Source organism: Diospyros lotus, chromosome 1, assembly GCF_014633365.1.
Source record: "Diospyros lotus cultivar Yz01 chromosome 1, ASM1463336v1, whole genome shotgun sequence".
Lineage (NCBI taxonomy): Eukaryota > Viridiplantae > Streptophyta > Magnoliopsida > Ericales > Ebenaceae > Diospyros > Diospyros lotus.
The window spans coordinates 29401430-29424840 of record NC_068338.1 but is presented as its reverse complement, the minus strand read 5'-3'; the positions used below and the strand labels follow the sequence as shown (position 1 = coordinate 29424840).

Genomic DNA, 23411 nt, shown 5'->3' with positions numbered 1-23411 from the left:
TTCTTTCCAGAATTAAGAGCAGAGATACCGTTGAGTTGAGCCTACTTTGGAACATTCATCTCAAGATCGAAAGACGCGAAGCAGGAGGAGGAGAGAAAATATGAGATTTTCTCAGATCCTTGCCAAAGCGACGTCTCAGAGCCGACGGAAATCATCTCTGCTACTTCCCTCGCGATCCTTCTCGCAGGTTCAATCGCTCTCAGACCGGTGAGTTCGGTTCGTCCTCTTTCCAAGATTCACTTGTCGCCATTATCTTCCTTCGAAAATTTACGCAGTGGTTATGTCATCCTCGTGTGCTTTCATTTGTTTCATTTAATTGATTTGATTTTATTATTTCTTTTCTGTGCTGATTGTTCAGGCCATCGTTCGGTATTGCATTCGACATCGACGGCGTAATTCTTCGCGGCAACATTCCCATCGGAGGCTCTCCAAGTGCTCTCAGACGATTATATGACGATTCACTCCGTATGTTTTACACCTAACCAGTTAGTTAATCATGTTGACAAACAGATATACTTTATTCACTGCTAATGAGTTTCATTAAATTTTGCCCATTTTAATGCAAATTTCATCTGTTTGGTTCCTGAGGAAAAACGAGGAGTCCATGATAACTGTTTGTGATTGTCAGCTGCCACAATAAATCAGATTATTACTGTTCATTATTTTTCTAATGTTCCCAGCGAGCAAGTGCAGTATAAGAAATTTTTTTAACCGAGTTTAAATAAATAATTTTTAATTTTGTGGAAATAGTTGATTTTAAGGCCGAATAGATTATCCTTCGACCAATTCGTGAAAAAACTGGAGGGACCAGTAAAGAATTTTGAACTCGATAGCGGCTGTCAAAAAACAATGAAAAGGAACTTTGAGCTTGATACCTTTGCAATTCCGTGCCAGTTACCTTGAAAATGTGTAATTATTACTGTTTCTTCAGTTTCTAATGTTTGTGTGGTTATAACTGTTTCTTTTTACCATTTTGCAGCAAGCAAATAGAATATAAAAAAATTGGAAAATTTACTGTATATTATATTCAATAATTGCATGATGTAAAACAGTGAAGTAGTTGATGTTCGAAGAATATTTTTGTCTACTTGTCCAGTTTAGACAGCATGTTTTATAGGTGCTTCCATATTAATCAGATTGTAATATTGAAATCACATCCATATGTATATAGGCATTAGAACATTGTGATGCTAAATTGTAGATATTTTTTTCTTTCTTACATTGCTAATTTGCTTGGCAAATTTTGTGTATGTTGATCATGGTTTAATACTCTTGTCAATTTGTCAACAGACGCCTATCAGGATGTTAATGGTTATATATCTTTTTTAACTGTGAACTTCTTGTTTTGACAGGCACTTTGAAAGTCCCCTATGTTTTCTTGACAAACGGTGAGCTACTTGTATTATCTTTCTGGTCTATAGAAATATATCGGTGGCATTAATTTGTGTAGGACAGTTTTTGCAGCTTTTGCTTATTGATTCATGTTATATCTTATGATTAGCAGAAAAACTGTATCAAACATGCTACTGTTAAACTTTTCACTATGTCCTGTAGGGAAAGGGACTGGATGAACTACATATGGTTACTTTCTAATTCTTATAAAGCAAGGACTTAAAAAAATACAACTGCTCGTGAGCTAAAAATTAACACAACTCCTGTCCAACTCTCCATGAAAAATACAAACAGCATGTTTTATGCTGTCTTTCAGTTAATACATACAGATCTAGTAAGAGAAAGATTTCTTTATTGTCATTGCGATAATTCCTAGCATAAAGTGGTCCATCCCATACTCATCTTCTTGTGTCCAAACACAATGGTGTCACTACAGCACCACGACATCAAGTTTACTGCTACTGGTGAAGTGGCAAGCCATGATGACCATGCCACTTGAGTGTTGTTTTTTTGGTCCAATCTCTCCATTATAAATAAGAGTCTTCGAAACCTGCAGTAACAGAAGTTCAGAATAGCGTTGAAGCCCTCACTTTACTCGTTTGTTAACTCAAACTTTACCTGTTGCCAAGTCTCTCTATATTAAGTTTATAACTTTCTCTTTTTGGCTATAATTGTTCCTTGGGTTGCCCAGCACTTGACATAATTCCTTGAAGGCATCCTCTACTTGCTCACCTCTAACCTTCTGCATAAATACTGAAGTGGAGGTCAGAGGGGTAACTTTTGAGCAACTTTTTGTCCCTTAGTCACCAGATCTTCCTTGAGTTATACTAGTCTTCTCAACAAGAACCTGTAAAACTTGTTGGCTATGTAAGTTTATGTCTTGTTTTTGGTTATATGAATTTCTCTTGTAGCTCCTTTTGGTTGTGGGCAATTGTTTTGTTGGCTTAAAAATTAAAATTGAATTTCCATATAATGTACATTCTGAAGCAATTATTCAGTTTTTTACTGCAGTTCCTTGAGGAAGGGAAAAAGAAAGAGAAGAAACTAACCACTCTATGACTGAATCCACTTGAAATCACAATAATTCTTAAAGTTTTGGCACAAGTCTTTATAGTAGGAGCATTTGCAGATTATTTACTCTGAATGACTCCAATCATCAAAACTGAATGGCACATTTTGTAATGAGCACTCTGAAAGAAAGACCTATGAACGAGCTGTTTTCTCATTGTAATCTGAGTAACAGTAATTCTAAATATTTGATTATTTTGCTGTATTTTGAAGCTAGCTGCTAGCAGCTCATTCACATTTTACAGCGTGGTTTCAGAGACTGGCCCTTTGAGGCTTTCCTATTTACTCAGATTGGTTTAGTGCAGTCCTCAATTGTGTAACCCCTGCAATATCAGGATTCTAATGATGTCCATAGGATTGAGTGATCCAGTCCAAATATTGAAAAGCACTAGTTAATATCGGGATTCTAAATGCCCATAGGCCTGAGAATTCCATTCCTGGCATGTGACAAACTGGTTTCAAAAATGTTGCTATAACATTTTGAAAGATGGCAGGTGGGGAGTCTGTTGAAGTGCACTATTTTGGCACAAATTAAAATAAGTTATATTATCACACTCATTATCTTGGAACTTTACCATTTCTAAGACCTATTTCTGCATATTGAATTTTCTAGCGAATTGTTGTCTTTTGGAACTATATGGTTATTGGCATATGCATTTTATGTAGTACATTGGCACAACTGACATCTTCGTTCTTATGGTTTTTTATTTATTTTATTTTTTCAAGTCATTATGTTTTCATTTACTTATTTTTTTGAGCTTCTTTTTTCCTTAAGTTCATTAGGAGGTGGAGTCCCTGAATCTAAGAGAGCGTTTGAGTTGAGCAAAATGTTGGGTATCAATATATTACCTGCACAGGTGCAGTTATCAGTTCTTTAAACTTGATTTGCTGCTTCTACAAGTCTTTTATTTTTCTGTTTTGTCTATCAATGTGCTTATGAATATTGCAATTTGTTTTTAAATATCATCCTCTGCCAAAATTTGTAAAATGAAAGCCTTGAGCGCATTGGATGTTTAGTTTTGTTTTCCCTTTTGACTGAATATCTGGGTGCAGGTTTTACAAGGACATACTCCTTTCAAGCAGCTGCTGAAGAGGTGTGTTTTTAAACTGATCTAATATCCATGACAGGTCTGATTAATTGTCCAGATAAAAAGTGTTTCTTATGATCCAAGAAATTATTGTATTAACTTGAGCTAGCAAGGGCATATGCAGATGCACTTAGTCTTAAAATTATCTAGGGTGTCATAGATCCCACATGAGTTAAGAAAGAGTCGACATTGGGCCATACAAAAGTGTAGGCAGCACCACATAACAGTGTAATTTTTTTTGAGTTGGATGGCAAGCTCTTGATCCATGACATGGTATTTATCATAATAAAAAAAGGGATGACAGTTGACTTTCTATAAAAAGAAAGTTCCAATCAGAAAGATATTTCAATCTGTTTGATTGTAAACATAAATATATACTTGCAAATGCAGTCAGTTACAACCTTTTTCTACAGATTTGAAAATGACCTTATTATTGCTGTGGGAAAAGGAGAACCTGCTGAGGTGATGTATGAATATGATTTCAAGTAAGGCTTTGACTTCATCATGCTAGTTTTGTTTATTTATCCATTCACTTGAATGAACTCCTTTACACTGTCCATTTGTGCTTTTGGTTTCTCTTATTTGCTTGTTATTGATGTCATTTTCAGAAATGTACTCTCTATAGATGAGTATGCATTTTGCTTTGACAATATTGATCCCCTAGCACCATATAAGAAGTGGACAACCTCACATGTTCTTAAACACAACAGCACCATTAGAAGCAATGTTTGCTCACAGAGGGTGCAGGCAGCATTCATTGTGAGTGATTCTGTTGATTGGAGCAGGGATATTCAGGTTTTTCCCTTAAATCTATAATCATCTAGACCTCAGGCTATGCTTTCAAGTTTATTTACTTCATTATGTATGACTCAAGTTAAATGATTGAAAAACATTATGAGGACACTGGGAACTTTTCTTTTCTTTTCTTTTTTTCCTTTTTGGCTGAAACAGTTTGTGCTTCCGTTTATTTAAAATGTATGAAAAGCCAAACAGAACTTAAACCAATATAAAAGGCCATTTTTCCTGAGATAGATGATGAAGAGATATGTATGTCTACAAATGCAATACACTATGCTATATCCAAAATTACATCACGTGTCCTGATTCCTAAGAACTCCTGAGGTTAACCAAAGTAGGAAAAAACGCTGGAACACCTCCTCCTGCCCCCCAAATGCCAACTGTCTCCGCCAGTTAATGGTAACAAGTTAATTTTAAGTGTAGTCTTAGGTTCATAAAAATTCTCAAATTCTTTTCCAACCAAGTCTTGTCTTGAAGTAAGCATACAGATCTGACTGGTTGAAACTAGAATGGATTGGATGGGAGGGTCAAATTAAGCTCTTGGAAAACATGACAAATCTGGTGTGTGCTTTTTACTATTACCCTTGCTTTCAATTTAGTTACATGAGGATGCATGATTTCCCTCTCCCATGAAGCTTCTTTCATAACCTAGATTTTTTTTCACAGATACTGCATATCAGAAGTGGGACAGTATGAGAAGCTATGACATCAGTCTCGTGAACTGTTTTATGTATTTCCCTATGAGCTATGTTATTCATATAGTAATTACCGCCAGTCTGTCCTATTAACTGATTACTTACTGATTCCGGTTTTCTGTTGATTATCTCAATTTTCAAGTTTCTTGTACGGATCTTTGACATAAGCTGACTGATGATGGTTTTAGGTTCTATGTGACATATTAAGAACAGGAGGTCTTCCTGGAAGGGAAATTGCTCATCAACCACCTCTGTATTTTGCACACGATGACCTTGCATATCAGGTTAGTTATAAATGTTAACATCAGGGATTACATCAGTTTTTTTGTTTGAAGGCAATTTCTCGTAAAGTTTGGTTATTATATACTGATGGGGAACAGCAATAGGTAGGCTGTGTTTCCAAGTGAACGTTTTGGTATGGGTGCTTTCCGAATTGCATTAGAGTCCATCTTCAACAGGTAAACTACGACAATATTTTCAACCAGATTTCGGTATAATAATACCTGATAAATTTACATGGTATGAATTGAGATTGCTATGTTAAAAAAATATGAAATGACAAAAAAATGACCTTATCACCATCCCTCCAGAGTGATTTCCTAGTTGTAGGCCATGCAGGCATGAGAAATGAAACAAATGTTGATACTTAACCCAGAGAAAAATGGAAACCAGTTATGCAATTAATGCTTGATTTATCCTCATCTCCTGCTTTGCCATGTAGCATTCACCATAATCCTCTGGAGTACACAACTTTTGGGAAGCCAAATCCACTTGTATTCAGGAATGCTGAAACTGTAATAGCAGAAGTGCTTGCTCTGAGTCGTGACTGTCAGACAGTGAATCACGTGATCGGAGAAAGCCATGTTTTCAAAACCCTCTACATGATAGGAGATAATCCTTCTGTGGACATTAAAGGTGCAAGACAGGTAGATTTCCCTAGAAGAATGATTTGTTGTTAAATGCATCTTTTTACATTGAAAAGAAACTGAAAGACTATGAAACTAAGTTTTTATTACTTGGATTTCAGGCCGGACATCCTTGGTTTTCCATTCTGACAAGGACGGGGGTTTTCAGAGGAAAGGGAAATCATGCAGAGCATCCAGCAGATCTGGTAGGTGAATCGATCCTTGGATAATAGGTACATGTGCATAACTAATTCCATTTCACATAAATAATCCTGAAAAAGACCCCTCGAAAGCCTATCCTTTTGGCAAGTGGAGCAAATATTGTCTTTTATACGTCATTTTGAGTCTCCAAGGACAGACCTCATGGTAAGTATTAAGTATGAGGTCACGAGTTCAAATTTTTCTCATACCTCTTATTGTGTACATTTCTTATTATACTTAAAAAAAAGTCGTCCTGACAAAATTTATTAATTTTTTTCATAATCAACATCATCAAGTTAAGAGTAGATTTACAGTATCAATTGGCTTCTAAAAGTTACATTGACACAAAATTCATACAAATAAACAATGTGACAAAACCTTACACCAAAAATGCCTTTTCTAACTCAATTCTCCAGTGAAAATTATGAGATAAAATTTTAATACTATCTTTATATAAAAAAAAAATTGATGAGATAATAGTAAATGAAAAAATAATTGATGTGGTTGTGTTTTAGTTAATATTATGAAACTAGTATATACAACATGCACACATGGCCATTATATTCTTCATTTTCTGGCATAATTTTTACCTTATTTTCTTTTTTGAAAAACTAACTGAAAAACAATTTATCAAAAATTTCCAATTTCATTATAATTTCTCTTTATTCTTATTCGCTCTGTTTTCAGGGTTTGGGGAGGGGCTTTAGGAGAGGGCTGAAAGCAAGAAATTGTAAGTTTTGACAGTGAAAGATTTGAATGGGAAAGGAAACGAAATGTTGATCTTAAGACGTGCTTAATTGAGCTCTTATACCCAACCTAGTTGCCTAGCTCAAGTTAAATCCATCTTTCTTGTTCTATGGCTTCATTGATCTGATATCTTTTCTTTTATAGCATGTACCTTTTCAGAATTTCTGAGCACATTTTTTACTGACACTTCCCCGCAGGTGGTTGACACCGTTGAGGAGGCCGTGGATTATATCTTGAGGAAGGAGGGCATCCTGTGAGTTCCTAGATATTTACCAAAGCAACATCATTTTGCCAGTTCAACAAAAGCTTCTTTGCTCTTTGCCAAACATAAAACCACGTCCACAGATTCTACTGCATTATCTGATACAAACCTGTGCACAAATCTTGTAACCAAGATACCCGCACAGTTCTTAAATCAAACATCTAACCAACATCACAACCCGTCCATATCCACCAAAGAGATTGGATCTGCAAATCAAAGACATATATCCATAAAAGAAATATTCACATACATCCAATATCTGTATGCTAGACAATAATATCCAGGAACCCAAAATGGAGGTGTCCAACCATCCACCTTCCCCCCGGGCAACTAGAAGCAACACACCTTCATTTTTTAGTTCTTAGATGTTGATGTCTTAGGTGGTGGTTGTTTAAATATTTAATGTATGTTAGTTGACTATTTGCTTTATGGACACGTGACTTTTATGTACATTTTATATTCATGTCTGACATGTGGATTTTATTTCTTTGGTGCTTGTGAAGTTATGATGTATATTGGATATTTGATTTGTAAACACGTAGTTGCACTTTACACGTGGACGGTGGGCATGTTAATTACAAGATTTGTGCACAGATATAATAGACGATGTAGTATGCTTTATTTTGATTATGTGATTTTTTTTTCTTTTTCCAGTCAACCAGCGGTTTTGTAGCGGGGCAAAACTACCATGCTGAACAAGCATGGAGTGCAATTTTGTTCACCCTTTAACGGGGTGAACATAACAGCATGAATTAATTGATTGTCATTCCGTTGCTTTTCCACCTTCACAATTTTTGTGAGGGTGATGTTCACCCACGTTAAAGGGGTGAACAAAATCGCACTCACGGAGAATGAGGTGGTTTTTTTCTTTTTCCAGTCAACCAGCGGTTTTGTAGCAGGGCAAAACTACCATGCTGCACCAGCATGGAGAATGAGGTGGCAGGGAAAAAAGAAATCTCGTAAATATTTTAAATTTAAGTATTATTTTCGTAATTTAAAAAAATAGTCGTCATTTTGGGGAAAAAAATCAAATTACAAACGATATGCAACACAGAAGTCCTCTAGACTAATTACGAAATACGAATGCGACTTACAAAGGCAGTTCCTGAACGAAGTCCTGGAGAAATACCAAACACACCAGTGTTCTTAAAAGTGGCAACAATTTGGCTATGTTCCATGTCGCGGTTAAAACTTGATCACTTGTTTGGGTTGGCTCCCAAATTTCCCAAGTGCCTTATCCAATGCGGTGTGGAAAGCACTGAACGGAACCAGCTCCGTCCTGCAAAATGATAAACAATATCCACAAATAATACTTCCCTTTCAGTGCCCTTTACAGTTTGATGCATAATGCAAGCATAAACAAACAATAATTTGGTCACGGTAGTTGTGCCCCTTTTCTTGTAAAACTAATCCACCAAAAGTCAGCCAATGCATGGTGCTTGAAACTTAAAAATATTCGTCAAACGGCAATGGTGATAAACTTAAGGACTAAGCATGCAATATTTGTTCCCCCCCCCCCCCCCCCCCCCCCCCCTCCCCCCCCCAAAAAAAATATTTAGAATGCAGGATCCTTGCCACGTAGTTCAAGCTAGTGGTCCTGGTTTTGGCATTTGGGCAAGAAATCTCAGAATGCAAGTATCACGGGCCTATCCTTCACGGTCTCTAAAACAAATAAGGAAAAGCAAGAAAAAAGAAACATGAACATACTCGTACGTCAATTTCCCCTCTCGTACTAAGCTTAAGAGGTAATCAATCATTTTTCTGCACTCCTGTGCTTTGTCAGAACTCATCCATTTCTGCAGCCAGAATCCCCTCAATGCAACATCCTGGAAATATAAATATGTGAAAAATGGTTGGCTGGTTAAGGAAATATATACCAAGTTCAAAAAGGAAATCGCACACAACAGACCTGAGGATTAGGTTTAGCAAACAAACTACCCTCTCATCTGCATATGAAAAATTATTCCAACTATCTCTATAAGCATCTCTTGAGAGCACAGAACTTATTCCAACTACCTGTAAAAGTGTGTGTTGAGAGAAGAGGCTAACAAAGGCTTAGGCCATGATTGATGATATTGTGTTTGTGCTTATGCTCCTAAAAATTACTAGGATACTCATGTATACCAACCTATACACAAAGGGATCTTTGATATAGCACTGTGCAAGGTGGCTGATTGAATTTCGATAATACAATTACTATGCAAGTACACTATGCGCATGAGCGGCTGCTTATTTCATTATATATATATAAAAATATAATATTATATAAATATTATATTATATATTTTTTTAAGAAATGAGAGCAGCCACAGCCGCCCCATCCCTTCTTCTGCAGTCTTCTTTTCTTCTTCCTCTTTCCTCCTCTATAAATAGAGGACTTACTTCATTGAAAAAAAACAACAAAATTCATCACAAAATTATTTTCTAAAACTCTCATACTTTTTCAATTTTAATAGTTTTTAACTAGTGTTCCAATTCGTTATTAGGCTCTAAAGTTTGTGCTAACTTCTAAGTTCATAAACCGTTATACCCTGTGAAACACACGCCAATTAGCTTCTAGCATTTTCAAGAGGCGGCAAATTTGTTTTAAAGGAACTGTGAGCTACACAGGCCTCAATTTTACCATCTCTTTATATACTGTTATATTTTTATTTTCCCTAGCGCAGTATTGTATTATTTCAATATTTTTGTACTGCTACTTTAAATTTAGTATTATAATCATTATTATAATTATATTTTCCAACAATAATTATAATATTATAAATATAATTATTGATTGGATGACAACATAATTATTTTATTATGGTTGGCTAACAATCTTAAATCAGAGAATGAAGGGCAAAGAGTACAAGTAAGTTGAAGAAAAAATTTATTATATTTTTCTAACAATCTTAAAATAGATTTCTCACAGATAAATTTTGTTTTAAAATAACTACTCCTATGAATGATGGAACCTCTAATAACATGGCACAACGATCTATCTCTACGGTCCAGATGCCCGTTACTATGCCTGTGGACCATGGCAGTGGCAGCAAAAGATGTTTTACCTCACTATCTTGAATCTTGTGAGATACTTGACTAAGGATGCTCCTAAATTAAAGGAGGATGAAACAGATATACTAATAATCAATGTAGTTGATACATGGATGCATTATGATTTCTTATGCAAAAACTATGTTTTAAATAGTCTGCATGATTCATTGTACAACGTATACATTATAATAAAAACTGCCAAGGAGCTATGGGAACCTTTAGACTAGAAATACAAATCTGAAAATGCTGGAACCAAAAAGTTCATGGTTGGTCGATTCCTCGCTTTTAAAATTGCGGATTCCAAGACTGTGGTCAGTCAAGTGCAAGAACTTCCAAGTAATCTTACATGAAGTCACAACGCCTTATTCCCCTCAATCAAACAGTGTTGCCAAATGCAAAAATCTCACATTGAAAAAAATCATGAATGTGATATTAATAAGTTTTGGATTGTCTCATAACATGTGGGGTGAAGCTATTTTGTCAAGCAACTATATATCTTTTAAATAAGATATCCCGAGAAAAAGTGGAAAAGACTCCCTATAAACTCCGGAAAGGTATGAGACCATCCTACAAACATTTAAGAGTGTGAGAGTGTCTAACAAAATTTGTCATTGAGCGGAACCATCCAATGTAAGAGGTGTGGATGCTCTCTATGTGGTCTTTGTGCAATGGTGTATGGAGACAAATGTTCTCTACTGGGATCCACTGTCCTTTTATTGGATAGAGGTGAACATTCTATGCATTTTGAGTCGATTGGTGAATATGGGAGTCTTTAGCCAAGGCACGTATGATTGGAAAGAAGTTTTCGATGTCGAAAACAGTTTCGATATGTTATTTCGATCACCCTAAACTAGATTTGGCATAGTCACCAAGTCCTATGAGTTTAATCAGTCCATAGCCCTCACTCGATCGAGATGTCAGCAGTAGAGGGACTATTATGCACGGTAATCGAGAGCCCTAATGGCTTACAAGAAGTTCTAACTTTATTGCCATTAGGATCGTTCTGAGTCATACCTAGAGGATACTTAGAATCTTTCGGGGTGCTTTGGAGATTTGGATGTAGAAATCTATATGTAAAAACCCGAGAGTTCCAGGACAAGAAAAGAAAGTTTGTAAATTGGTAAAATCTCCAAAGCAATGGTATGAGAAATGGCTATGTCATTTTGTGTCTTTACGTGGATGATATACTCATTGTTGGTAATGATGTCAGGATGGTTAAATCTACCAAAAATATGTTGAATTCAAAGTTTGATATGAAGGATCCTAGGACTTATAGATGTGATTTTAGAGGTTAAAATCACAAGAGTATTAGATGGTCTCATCTTAAGTCTGTCACATTACATGGACAAAATTCTGAAGAAATTCAACAAGAATGATTATGGTGTGGCTAGAACAATATTTGATATTAGTCTCCATCTATCCAAGTATAGATGTGAGATTATTTCTCAAGTAAAGTACTCCAAAGTAGGGGCGGAGCCACCTATGGCCCAGTGGGGGCACTGGGCCAGATTTTTTTTTTATTTTTTTTTTTTACAATAATTTACTATTAAAAATAAAAATATTATATTATATTTTACTACTAGAAATAAAAAAAATAAGTATTGAAGAAAGCAAGTATATAATGGCCCAGTAGTAACCATCACAACATTTTTTTACAATTTGCTCATAATTTTATTTTTTTACAATGATGATGTAAATAAAACTAAGTATTAAAGAAAATTGTGAAGCAAAGAAAAAGTATGAAGGAAATTTATATTGAAGAAAATAAATAAATTAATAAAGAAAGTATTGAGCAAATTGATATTGCACAAATTCATAGATTTTGGGATAAGAACTACAATAATGGATTATAATGTTAATTTTCAAGATCAAATTAGAAGAGCTTACTTGCAAAGAGATCTGTGTCAGCCTCAAAATCAAGACGATTCATTCCACCTAGGTTCAATGAATTTGGTGATTGGTTGGAATATAGTATAAGTAAAGATGTAGCATTTTGCTTATACTATTATCTTTTTAAAACAAATAATGGGAAATAAGGAAATGGTGATTCTTTCATGAAAAAAGGGTTCAGTAATTTTTTTTAAAAAAAAGAAAAACTTTAAGTTCATGTTGGAGATGCTAAAAGTGCACATAATTAATCTCGAAACAACTGTGAAACCTTAATGAATTAAGAGTAAAATATTGAGATAGTTTTTTTCGGACAGTTAGAACAAACACTGTGTGATTTTCAAATTCGTCTAAATGTATCAATTGATTGTGTTCGACTTCTTCTACGACAAGAACTAGCCTTTCATGGTCATGATGAGTCTAAAGATTCAAATAATCAATGTAACTTTATTGAATAATTGCAATTTCTAATATGAAAAGCTATAAGAAACAATTGTAAAAAAATTTATCTTATTTTTAAAATTATATTTTTTGTATTTAAGTTTGCCCCCACTGAACCAAAATCCTGGCTTCGCCCTTGCTCCAAAGTAATTGGAAGTCTAATGTATTTAATAAGCTACACTAAACCAGATATTACTTATGCAATCAGTAGACTGAGTCGATATACGAGCAATCCCGATGCTAACAATTGGAAAGCAATAGTAAGAGTACTTAGCTACTTACGTTATACTCGTAACTATGGGCTGCACTACACCAAATACCCAACTGTCCTAGAAGGATATAGTAATGCGAATTAAATATCTAATATAAAAGACTCCAAGTCTACAAGTGGATACGTATTCACGCCTAGAAATCCTCTAAACAAACTGTTATAGCCAAATCTACAATGGAATCTGAGTTTATTGCCTTAGACAAATGTGGCAAAAAGGCAAAATGGCTACGCCATTTCTTAGAGGATATTCCAATGTGGCATAAACTTGTGCCTCTAATATGTATACATTGTGATAGTCAATTTGCAATTGGAAGGGCACAAATTAACATGTATAATGGTAAGTCTAGACATATACATCGTACAAATAATACCATTAGACAATTACTCTCAACTGAAATTATCTCTATTGATTATGTGAAGTTAAAAGTTAATATCGTAGATCCGCTAACCAAAGGGTTAAATAGAGAGTTAGTTGAAAAAGTCATCAAGGGAATGGGACTAAATCTCGTGAAAGAATAAGTAGATACAATGGGAACCTAACCTAGTTGACTGGAGATCCCAAGATGTAGGTTCAAAAAGACAACCTAATCGTAAAAACTTTATTAGGTCACTATGGGGGGTTTTACCATCTTGTCAATTCCTATAATGAAACAGCGATACTTGTGGGAGAAAGGATAGCGATATTCGCTTTAATGATTCTTAAACTCAGAAATTCTGAGTGGAGTAAGAGGTTACTCTGAATTAAGAAATCACTTATGTGAGAGAGAAGTGGGGCCACTTCAAAAGAGAATTGCATAAAGCTCAATTCTTTAAAAACTCTTGCAAAACCAAGATGATGTTCATAGCCAAAACGAACAAACTCTTGCAAAACCAAGATGATGTTCATAGCCAAAACGAACATAATCATGAAAACTGAACAATGGTAGGAGGATTATTGTGTGAGATATGTCATCATTTACATAAATAACATGAAAGTTAGTAAAGTAAATATATCTTCACAAGGGAAGATTCAAGGGGTAACACCTACCTATCATATGCAGGTGTCAACCAATGAACACTATCACCGAGCCAAAAATGTTTTCTCCATCAATTTTCATTCATGTGGGGGATTGTTGGAAAATTTTGGTATATTCATATGTCCAAATTAATAAATGAATGAATGAAAAATTGATTGAAAATTTGTTTTGGAGACCTGTGTAATCTAATATATAATTTATAAGTAAAAGAAGGAAAAAATACAAGGGGTGTACTATTCATTAAATTATGAGGGTGCCCTATGCTCGCACTGTGCAAGGCATCTGATTAAATTTCAATAATGCAGTTACTGTACAGGTACACCATGTGCATGAACAGTTGCTTATTTCATTATATATATTATATTATATATATAAAGATATAATATTACATAAATATTATATTATATTTTTTTAAGAAAAGAGAGCAGTCACAGCTGCCCCCTCCCTTCATCCATCGTCTTCTTTTCTTCTTCCTTCCTTCTTTCTCTTCTCTTCTTCCTCTATAAATAGAGGGCTTACTTCATTGAAAAAAAATGATAGAATTCACAGCATAATTATTTTCTAAAAATTCTCATACTCTTCCAGTTTTAATAGTGTTCAACTAGTATTCCAGTTCGTTGTTAGGCTCTAAAGTTTGTGCTAACTTCTAATTTTGTAAACTGTTGTACCCTAGGAAACACACGCCAATTAGCCTCTAGCACTTTTGGTCAGGCAGTGAATTTGTTTTAAGGGAACTGTGTGATACACAGGCCTTGGTTTTACCATCCTTTTATATACTGTTGTGCTTTTATTTTCCTTAGCACAGTATTATATATTTCAATTTCAATATTTATGTATTGTTGGCTTAAATTCAGTATTATAATCATTATTATAATTATATTTCCGAGCAATAATTATAGTATTATAAATATAATTATTGATTGGATAACAATATAATTATTTTATTATGGTTGACTAACAATCTTAAATCAGAGAATGAAGGCCAGAGAGTATGAGTACATTGAAGAAAAATTTTATTATATTTTTCTAACAAGTTGCAAGCAAAACCCTATGCTTCAGCATCTGAGCTGCAACTCAAGACCCCCAAGTCACACCACCCCTCAGCCAAACCCAAACCTATCATTTTTCTCCAATCCACTCAACTGGGGCTAACCCAGCTGATTCAGAAAGTCATGATTAAACATTCAAAAAAAGAAAAAAAACTATTGGCTACAACTGGAACGCACCCAAGTATTTTTTAGGAACCATGATGCAATCTATCTATCTAACTATGCTATATATATATATATATACATACCCACACACAAGCTAGCCTTGTGTTCTCAAAAATTACAGAGACCTCCCTTGCAATTAAAAAAGGGATAGATAGACTTTTTTGCCCCTGATCTATTTCTACTCTCTCTCTCTCTCTCTAAATGTATTTTCTATATTAACAAATATATATGTATATAAAGACCTGCCGGCTGCCCAGGCATTGCTGAAAACCCTACAACCATTGCAGGGCACAACAGGGTTTGCAGAGAGCAGAGAGAAGAGGTTGCTCTATGCCACCCCAGCCAATTTTCTGTCCCCTCTCTCTCTATATATACATATATTTCTTTCTCTATATCTCTCTCCCTCACTCCTCCACACTGCAATGCCACCATGCCCCACTGATTCTACCATCATTGCCTTCCTTAGCTCCCTCTCCCCTACACTGTTGCCTCAGGCCACCATCACCGCCGATTTCTGACCACCACTCCCCTGAAACCCAAGTGCTCTCTCTCTCTCCCCCCCCTAGGCCGCCACAGGCTCCACTTCCCCTGCCACCATTGGCAGCCACCTCTTTGAGCTCCAGTGTCTCTCCCCTACACTGTTGCAATGGGTTTAATAAAGTTAGGTGAGGTTGCTGTAATTTTCGAAGACACGGGAATACTCTGTAATTTCACCAAACTTCAAGGAAGGTAAGTACAATCATCCCCAATCAAAATGCATATGTTCTCTCATTTCAAACATGTAATGGCTGGGTCAATTGTGTAACAATGTCAAACTGCGAACTGGTTCTCAATAAATATTCACAAAGCCAAATTCTATCCTGTCTTTTTTTTGTTTTCTCATTTTTGTTCTTTCTTCACAAATAAACTACGAAGAGACATTGTCTTTTGAGTTTTGCAAAAATTATGTTCTATATGCAATGTTATGTCATTTCATATTGTCTTAGTAATTGCAACATGTATTCTCATTCTTCAGTTCAGTTCACTAGAATATCCTTTATACAAACCATTAGCACCACAAACACAAGTTTTTTCACAAAAATAGAACTTTTCAATAAAAAAATTCCAAACTAAACTCCAATCAAACTATTTCCTGAAATAAAACTCTATACACCACATCAGATTGACAATTAGGAAATACAAAATGATAAATCAAGAGAAAAAGTGCTACATGTGGAGCAGAAACCGCATGACAATTTTCTGCAGAATGGCAGTTTCTGGCTAGAAACGTGAAAAGGCAGAAACTGCAAATGTGGTTTCAACCTTTACGCAGAAAATTGCCCGGAGGTTTCAGCTTCATGTGTCAAATGACACTTTCTATTCAAGTTATAATTTATTTCCCCTCAAGTTGGCAAGCTGACATGGCAAGCAGAGTTTTATTTTGCGAAATTGTTTGGTTGGAGCTTTAGTTAGAAAATTTTATAATTATTATATTTTGTGGAAAGTCCCACCTTACACACATTTCTACAACTGCCAACAACTTGCTCCGATCAAACAGAATTTACCTTGAAAATGAAGGATGAAGTTGACACTGTTATAGGTTTCTTAGACATTCCGCCATATGTTACCATAGTCCCTCCCTGCCTGAAACCAAAACTACATCAGTGTCCTCATTCATAGCTGCAATTAGAACATAATTATGGCATGCGTGGCTTGATTTCTGACCTCAAGAATTTCAGAACCAAGGAAGCAGCATTGCCTCCAACACAGTTGAATCCCAGAGCAGGTTCAGGGATTTTTGCCTAGCAAATTCACAAGATATGGGAGTTATAGCTGATAGTGAAAGATAATACACACTGTAATGATAGTAGTGAAAGATAAAGTGATAAACACAATACATGTGCAAACCAAAATGACTATACACATATATGTGAACACATATGCACCACAATGACACTATATAGAAATGAGACAAACTAACATCTCTCTACCACAGAGTATTAACTGCAGCAAGTTGATAACTGATACCAAGAGAACTTTGACATTCTTCACTTCCAGTTGGCTCTCAGTGTACACTTCATCTGCACCAAGTTTCTTGAGTTTTTCTTTCACTTCATCTGATCCAGCCCTGCAACAATATAAACGTCATAACAAGGGTTGTGACAGCTTTTATTATTTTGCCTGCTGAAAACTGATCCAAGTGTACAATTAATTGTGGATTTCCAGTCTGTTAGGACAATATAGTTCAACATGCCTTCTATGGGATGCAAAATATATAGAATACTTGTTCGCAAGCCAACATAAGGAATATATGTATTTGATTACTAATTTTTTGTTTGTATAATAGCTATCGTAAAAAAGAAGTTACCTAATCGACTAACCTCCATTCCTTTGAAGAAATTAAAACCAAAAAAAAAAGAAAAGGAGTTACATCTTCCTATTTTCAGTATAGGTGTATAATAACATAGTTCCAAGTTCAGTTACAAAAAGTATATTTGATTTGATGGGTATCCACATGCCACCTCACCAAGACAACGATAACCATTTAGGTGGTCATTAGTTTTCAACTTATAAACTGAGAAATAAATAAATGAAGGTTCACTAGGAATCTAGCGAACCAGGATTGATGATACATCACCATGAAAGAAAATGCAAACCTGATCGATATACAAGTACAGGGGAAGAAGTAAAGAAAAACTCTTACATTACACAATGATGACAAGATTGCTTTGCAGACAAGTGATGGAACCACAATGTAATGACACATGGTAGAATTTGAGAAAAAAAATTATGGGTTATAAATAAAGCATCCAAGCAAACAAACTAGCATGTGTTAATCAAAAGGTTCATGAACAGAAAAATGGATTCATGTAGCTGACCCAACAGAGTGATAAAGGGCTGGTATATTGTTTTTTAGTCTAAAGGTTCTCCTCATGACATTTTATAAGGGCAAAAGTAGTTAAAACCCAGACTAATAATATTAGGGAAAATTATATGAAACCCCCCTGCACTTAGAGTCATCTGCAACTTACTCCCTTTGTGCTTTTGATTGCATCAAAAAAACCCCTTACACTTTCAAGATGTTGCAATCAGCCACAATCTGTTGCTATTTCACATAATTTTGTGCAATCTACTGGTTAATTAATGCAAAATTCTGTATTTTTTTTATATATTGAAATTATGTATGTAGAATTATGTATTTTGTATGTAGATTATTGTACAAAATTATGTAAAATAACAAGAGATTGTGGTTGATTGCAACATTTTGAAAGTGTAAGGGGTTTTTTGATGCAATCGAAAGCACAGGGGGTAAGTTGCACATGACCCTAAGTGTAGGGGGATTTTATATAATTTACCCAATATTATGAGAAAAGTAAAGTCTAACATTTCAGCAGGCTTGCATGATGTGCTAACAATTATCACGAGTTTTATCATTCTGATAAGTTAGTACCAATTATTATAGGTTAATCAATGTCTAAAATCATAACATCAAACTTTAGCAAGAGAAGTTAGTAATTAGGCAATAAATAAAAACCCAAAGGCTAATTTCATTATAAAAGGTCAACATAACTACAGAGTTATACTAACCACATAACTACAGAGTTATACTAACCACACAATATACAAACACTCAAATAATAATGTTAAAAGTTACAAATACAATGCAAATCAATTAAATTTCAAGTACAATCTAAGTCCTAACAAGACACACCACATACATGAGCATAAACACAAGAGGTAGCATTAAGCTCCCATACTCACCACTCAATATATGAACACTCAAATAATAATGTTAAAAGTTACGAATACAATGCAAATCAATTAAATTTCAAGTACAATTTAAATCCCAACAAGACACACCACATACATGAGCATACACGCAAGAGGTAGCTTTAAGCTCCCATTTTGTGTGTGTGTGTATTTAAATCTAACAAAATTGCAAACTGATGAACATGGATGACAATACACCTAGGCCTAGAAACAAGCAAATTAGCACCTGTCCCTTATAATATTGATGCTATGAATGCCTCGTTCTCTAGCAAGCTGAATAACACACTGGCCCACAATGCTTGTTGCCCCATTTTGAACAATGGCATCTCCTGTTTTGTGCATGGACTATTCAGGAAAGTGTTGAAAAAACAATAGAAAGCAGAAAATCCCAAATAAATGAGAGAACCTGATTTTAGGTTGGCAAAGTCCTCAACCATTCGTAGTGCTGTCAAAGGATTTACAGTAATTGTGGCAGCATACTCTATTGGTGTGTCTTTATCAATTCTATGCCAGACATTTTGATCTTTTACAACATATGTTTGCCATGTCCCTAACCAGAACAAAAGTATGTCATGCTTTATTATTGCCAATACAAATGCATATGAATGCCTTGATACAAATTAACTTTTTTCTTGAGGTTATCTCGTATATGAACAAACATATCTATACATTTTGCTTTGAGTTGACTTAAGAGGGTGGGCCTCAGTCGTACTCTGGTGCGAAGAACATGAAGCAAATACAATTAACAGCTCAGCAATCAAATTTCTACTGTAACAAACAAATGCATACATGTTTCCATGATATTCCTCGCCATTTTGTTATGGATTTTGAATTCCTTTTTTTTCCCCTGGACAATGCTCTAGTGAAGTTACAGATCTTTTCAATTTAATACTGCTTTTCTCCATTGAAACAAAAATGTTGAACCTTGTTATCATCATGATAACCATCATAAAACATGAAGTTCAAATCTAATTGCAAATTTATTTGAAGAGGCAAAATAAGAAAAAATAAAAGAAGCAATTAAGTGATAAGTTATTATTGGCTAACTGGAAAATATTACATTAGCAACGGGCATACCAGAAGAAGGTGGAGATGGGATCACCCAGTCACCCGGACACAGATTTCTAACAGCAGAGCCTAAAGAGTGTACCTCCCCAACTCCCTCATATCCTCCAACTGCTGGGATTGGCGGCCTCACAGGGTACACACCTGAAAATCAAGCCATACATCAGACTAAAAATTAAATATGCACAGCACTCATACTACAAAAGTCAAGTGTTCAGGTGTGATACATGCATTGATAAGACCATGCACACAAGTGCATTCATAAATGTATATCTAAATAATTTTATACTTCTACTGTTCTACATATGGTATGCCAATGTCTATGTACGTATGTAAAGTTATGCCAGTTTATTTTATTACAAAGATAGGCAGCAAATAAGAACTGTAACTTCTATAATTTCCCTTGTTTCAACTTTGATGCTCCAACAAATGGCAAACTGAACTGAAATGATTCATTCATTTTCATGATCAACCAAAGTGATTCTCATGACTCACAAATTTTAAAAGCGAAACCTAAATTCCTCACTTTTCATCATTCACTTTAGCAACCAAACAGATCTTGGCTCAGCCTCATTTATCATAAAAACAATACAAACGTTACCCCAACCACGCAGCACAAGTACACCTTAGAGTTCCCTAACTTTTCTTCAGTGCCTTATTAAATTCTCTTTCATATTTATTATTAAGTCCTAAAACTTTTTAAAACACATCAATTAAGTCCTAACCATTAACTTGGTAAATAGTTGCCACCACGTTCAAAGCTTTTATTAAAAAATCCATCAATTTTTGCTTGTATACAAAATTTGCTTTATTAAAGTTTTGATCGCACAAATATTTCTGTTTAAAAATTTTAAAATGATTAATCCAAAAAAAATTATATAAAACTGTAGTAACAAAATTTCTCGCAGAAATTTTCTTCTATAATTTTTTATGTAAGTTTTTTAAAGCTATAGTAAAAAACGAAATGCATGCATACAAAAGTTTTATTTAAAAAATTTGCTTGTACAAATTTGGCTTGTCAATAAACATTTACACAAACTTAAAGCAACAAATTTGCTTGCATAAAATTTTCATGCTTAATTTTTGCTTGTATAAAATTTGGTTCGTTCAAATTTTGATACTATGATATTTTCCACACAAAAATTTGATGGCAAAAATTTTATGTACTAGAATTTTTAACTTATGATTAATAATTAATGGATGTGTTAAAAAATTAAGGCTTAAACAATGAAAATGAAAGTAAGATTACTTGATTACAAAATCAAGCAAATTCAATTTTTGATATGCTTATCTCTGTAACAAAGTAGCAAACCATAACCTGCACATAAATGAACAGTCACTGCGTCTAACATTAAATAGGTTAGGTTAGGTTAGGAAGCAAGAAGACCTTCGATCCTGTTGATATCAGAAGGATTAATCGGAGCGGCGAGCATTTTTACGCACACGTCGGTCTCTCTGAGCTCTACCGGTGGAATGTCAACAACTCTGCGCAAGTTTTACATAGAGACAAAAATGAAACTCAACGGAAATTAGAGAGTAACTTGAGGAGAGCCAAACGTATGAGAGACTAAGATCTAAACTTCGTGACGGCTTCCGGAGGTCCATGCTGGTCGTAGACGACGGCCGTGGACGTCGGCGATGTGACGGTGGAGATAGCTCGGACGGCGAATGCTTGAGTTCGATGGAGAAGACACTCTGATTGGTTGCAAATCGATGGCGATCCCTGGAGTGCTTTTATGGCGAATAGCCTCACCGACGCCATTACTCTCTCCAATCGGCGAGATAGAGGAAGAGAGGAACCGACTGAAGTTTCCGGATACATACATCGGCAAGCACAATAATAATAATAATAATAATAATAAAAGTGTATATTGCGAATAACACCCTGAAGTTTAGCAAAATTATAGAGAATATCCTTTATGTTTTAAAAATAGCAAAGACCACCCTCATCGTAAGAAACTAAAGCTGCGTTCTCTTTGTTGTTTTTAAGTCATTTTTAATTTTTAATTTTTTAAATAATAAAAACACGTTCTCTATGTTGTTTTTTAAAAAATTATTTTTGAAAATAAACAAAAATTATAAAGAAAACTCAAAACAATAAAAAGTTATTTTGAGTGTTTTTGTTCAAAACAAACTCTAAACTCAAAATATATTTATTTATATTTTACTATTATTATAAGAAAAAATATTACAAAATTTATTAATTTTAAAATATATATTTTTTTAATAATATATTAGCATTAAATATTTTTAATTTACTGAATAATCAAAATTATCGAATAAAATATCATTAAAAATTTATTTTTAAAATTTCAAAGAAAACGCATTTTCTAATTTTCTGTTTTGAGAAATAGTTTTTCAAAATGATAAAGAGAACTCGTTTTTAATTTTTTTAAAAACAAATTACCAAAATATAAAACTAAAAGTAAATTCAAAACTCAAAACTAAAAATTAAAAAATAAAAAAAACGCAACCTAATATAATTAATCATTTTACTGCTAGCCTCTCCCTCATTCACTTTCTTCTCCCCTAGTTGTTGTATATGTCTTCTTATTACTTGCTAGTTTTGTCACCAACTCGTGATCTTCTTAAGACCTATTCTCAATTTGGTTTTAAATTAATTTTGTATATAGATGATTTATAATTAGAGATTCATGACATAAGGTTATATTGAGTAGAATTTATAATAATGAGAAAGTAGGATTTATGCTTGAATAAAAAATATCGTATTTTGAGAACAATGCATGTAGAAGAAAAAAAAACAATTCTTTTAAGTTTAATATTTATAATTAAGGGTGTTAAATTGTTTTGAATCCAAATAGAAAATGAAAAAATTCTTGAATGGATGAGCTAGTCCTGAGTCACACAAGGCAAGACCAAATTTGATTTAATCTTATTCAACCTGAGTCATTTTAACTAAATTACGTAATAAACTAATGTTATTTAATTAAGTTATATAGTAAGAGATAAGATTTACACACTAGAGTATAAAAATGATTGACAACAGTCAATGAATGATGAAAATGCACAAATTGAACGAACAAAGAGAAATAAACTCAAGGGAATGGAATCAAATCAAGGGTAAGCCTCAATGAGAGACGACAAGTTTGTCACAAAACTAAAAGTAAGACGATGACAATGACCAAGCGACAAGACAAGTTGATGACGAGCAAAGGCTTGGGCTATTATTGAGCTGGGGGTAGCAATTAGGGAGATCGAATATGTGCATGACCCAAATGTCAATAACAGATATAAACACCAAATAAGAAATATATAAAGACCAAGATGAGGCAATAAATATAGGACCACAGGAAAATATTTAGTTTATCTTTAGTTTAAGTTTTTTTTTTAGGTTTGCATATTGCTAAAAAATATAATCCAAATTAAAATATGTAATCGATTTTAGCCTCAATCTATAATTGTACTGAAAATCAGTATACACTGAACGTCGAATTGAGGATCACCGACTATTTTGATTTGGTATTTTGATCTAAATTAATATTTAAACACCCATATTTACAATAATACAATATGTTGTTGAAGGCTAATACAATAAGGATTAATTAGTCTATTCAAGT

General features: G+C 34.3%; 2 protein-coding genes across 7 annotated transcripts; one reads left to right on the top strand and one right to left on the bottom strand.

Annotated features, from left to right (window-relative positions):
* On the top strand, positions 1–7678 carry LOC127800125 (uncharacterized protein YKR070W). Of its 5 annotated transcripts, none has more exons than XR_008022727.1 (13): positions 1–207; positions 359–465; positions 1353–1388; positions 3244–3317; positions 3514–3554; positions 3962–4033; positions 4157–4343; positions 5230–5325; positions 5432–5499; positions 5763–5967; positions 6069–6152; positions 6835–6980; positions 7092–7678. XR_008022727.1 is itself a non-coding variant. In XM_052334580.1 (13 exons), exons 1-13 carry the CDS (start codon positions 101–103, stop codon positions 7097–7099), a joined length of 1128 nt encoding a protein of 375 aa, XP_052190540.1. In that variant the 5' UTR covers positions 1–100; the 3' UTR covers positions 7100–7678. The 5 variants fall into 5 exon arrangements, 4 of the variants coding, with proteins under 4 accessions (XP_052190540.1, XP_052190529.1, XP_052190547.1 ...); XM_052334580.1 differs by having other exon boundaries at positions 6835–6877; XM_052334569.1 differs by lacking the exon at positions 6835–6980 and having other exon boundaries at positions 3–207.
* A 433-nt stretch (positions 7679–8111) lies between these two features.
* On the bottom strand, positions 8112–21650 carry LOC127800151 (enoyl-[acyl-carrier-protein] reductase, mitochondrial). 2 transcript variants are annotated; one of them, XM_052334603.1, is made up of 10 exons: positions 21414–21650; positions 21221–21318; positions 19846–19977; positions 19175–19318; positions 18995–19097; positions 17026–17125; positions 16723–16799; positions 16563–16641; positions 8864–8982; positions 8112–8435 (listed from the first exon to the last, which is right to left on the bottom strand). In XM_052334603.1, the coding sequence occupies exons 1-10, from the start codon at positions 21593–21595 to the stop codon at positions 8342–8344; spliced, it is 1128 nt and encodes a 375-aa protein (XP_052190563.1). In that variant the 5' UTR covers positions 21596–21650; the 3' UTR covers positions 8112–8341. The 2 variants fall into 2 exon arrangements, with proteins under 2 accessions (XP_052190563.1, XP_052190572.1); XM_052334612.1 differs by having other exon boundaries at positions 8870–8982.
* Between the last annotated feature and the right edge of the window lie 1761 nt (positions 21651–23411).

Coding starts and splice junctions, on each gene's coding strand:
- LOC127800125 (XM_052334569.1), top strand. CDS start 101: ATGAGATTTTCTCAGATCCTTGCCAAAGCGACGTCTCAGAGCCGACGG. Junction 466..1,352: donor ATTATATGACGATTCACTCC/GTATGTTTTACA, acceptor TTGTTTTGACAG/GCACTTTGAAAGTCCCCTAT. Junction 4,034..4,156: donor ATGTATGAATATGATTTCAA/GTAAGGCTTTGA, acceptor TGTCATTTTCAG/AAATGTACTCTCTATAGATG.
- LOC127800151 (XM_052334603.1), bottom strand. CDS start 21,595: ATGGCGTCGGTGAGGCTATTCGCCATAAAAGCACTCCAGGGATCGCCA. Junction 19,098..19,174: donor CTTTGCCAACCTAAAATCAG/GTTCTCTCATTT, acceptor TGCACAAAACAG/GAGATGCCATTGTTCAAAAT. Junction 8,436..8,863: donor GAGGGGAAATTGACGTACGA/GTATGTTCATGT, acceptor ATCATTTTGCAG/GACGGAGCTGGTTCCGTTCA.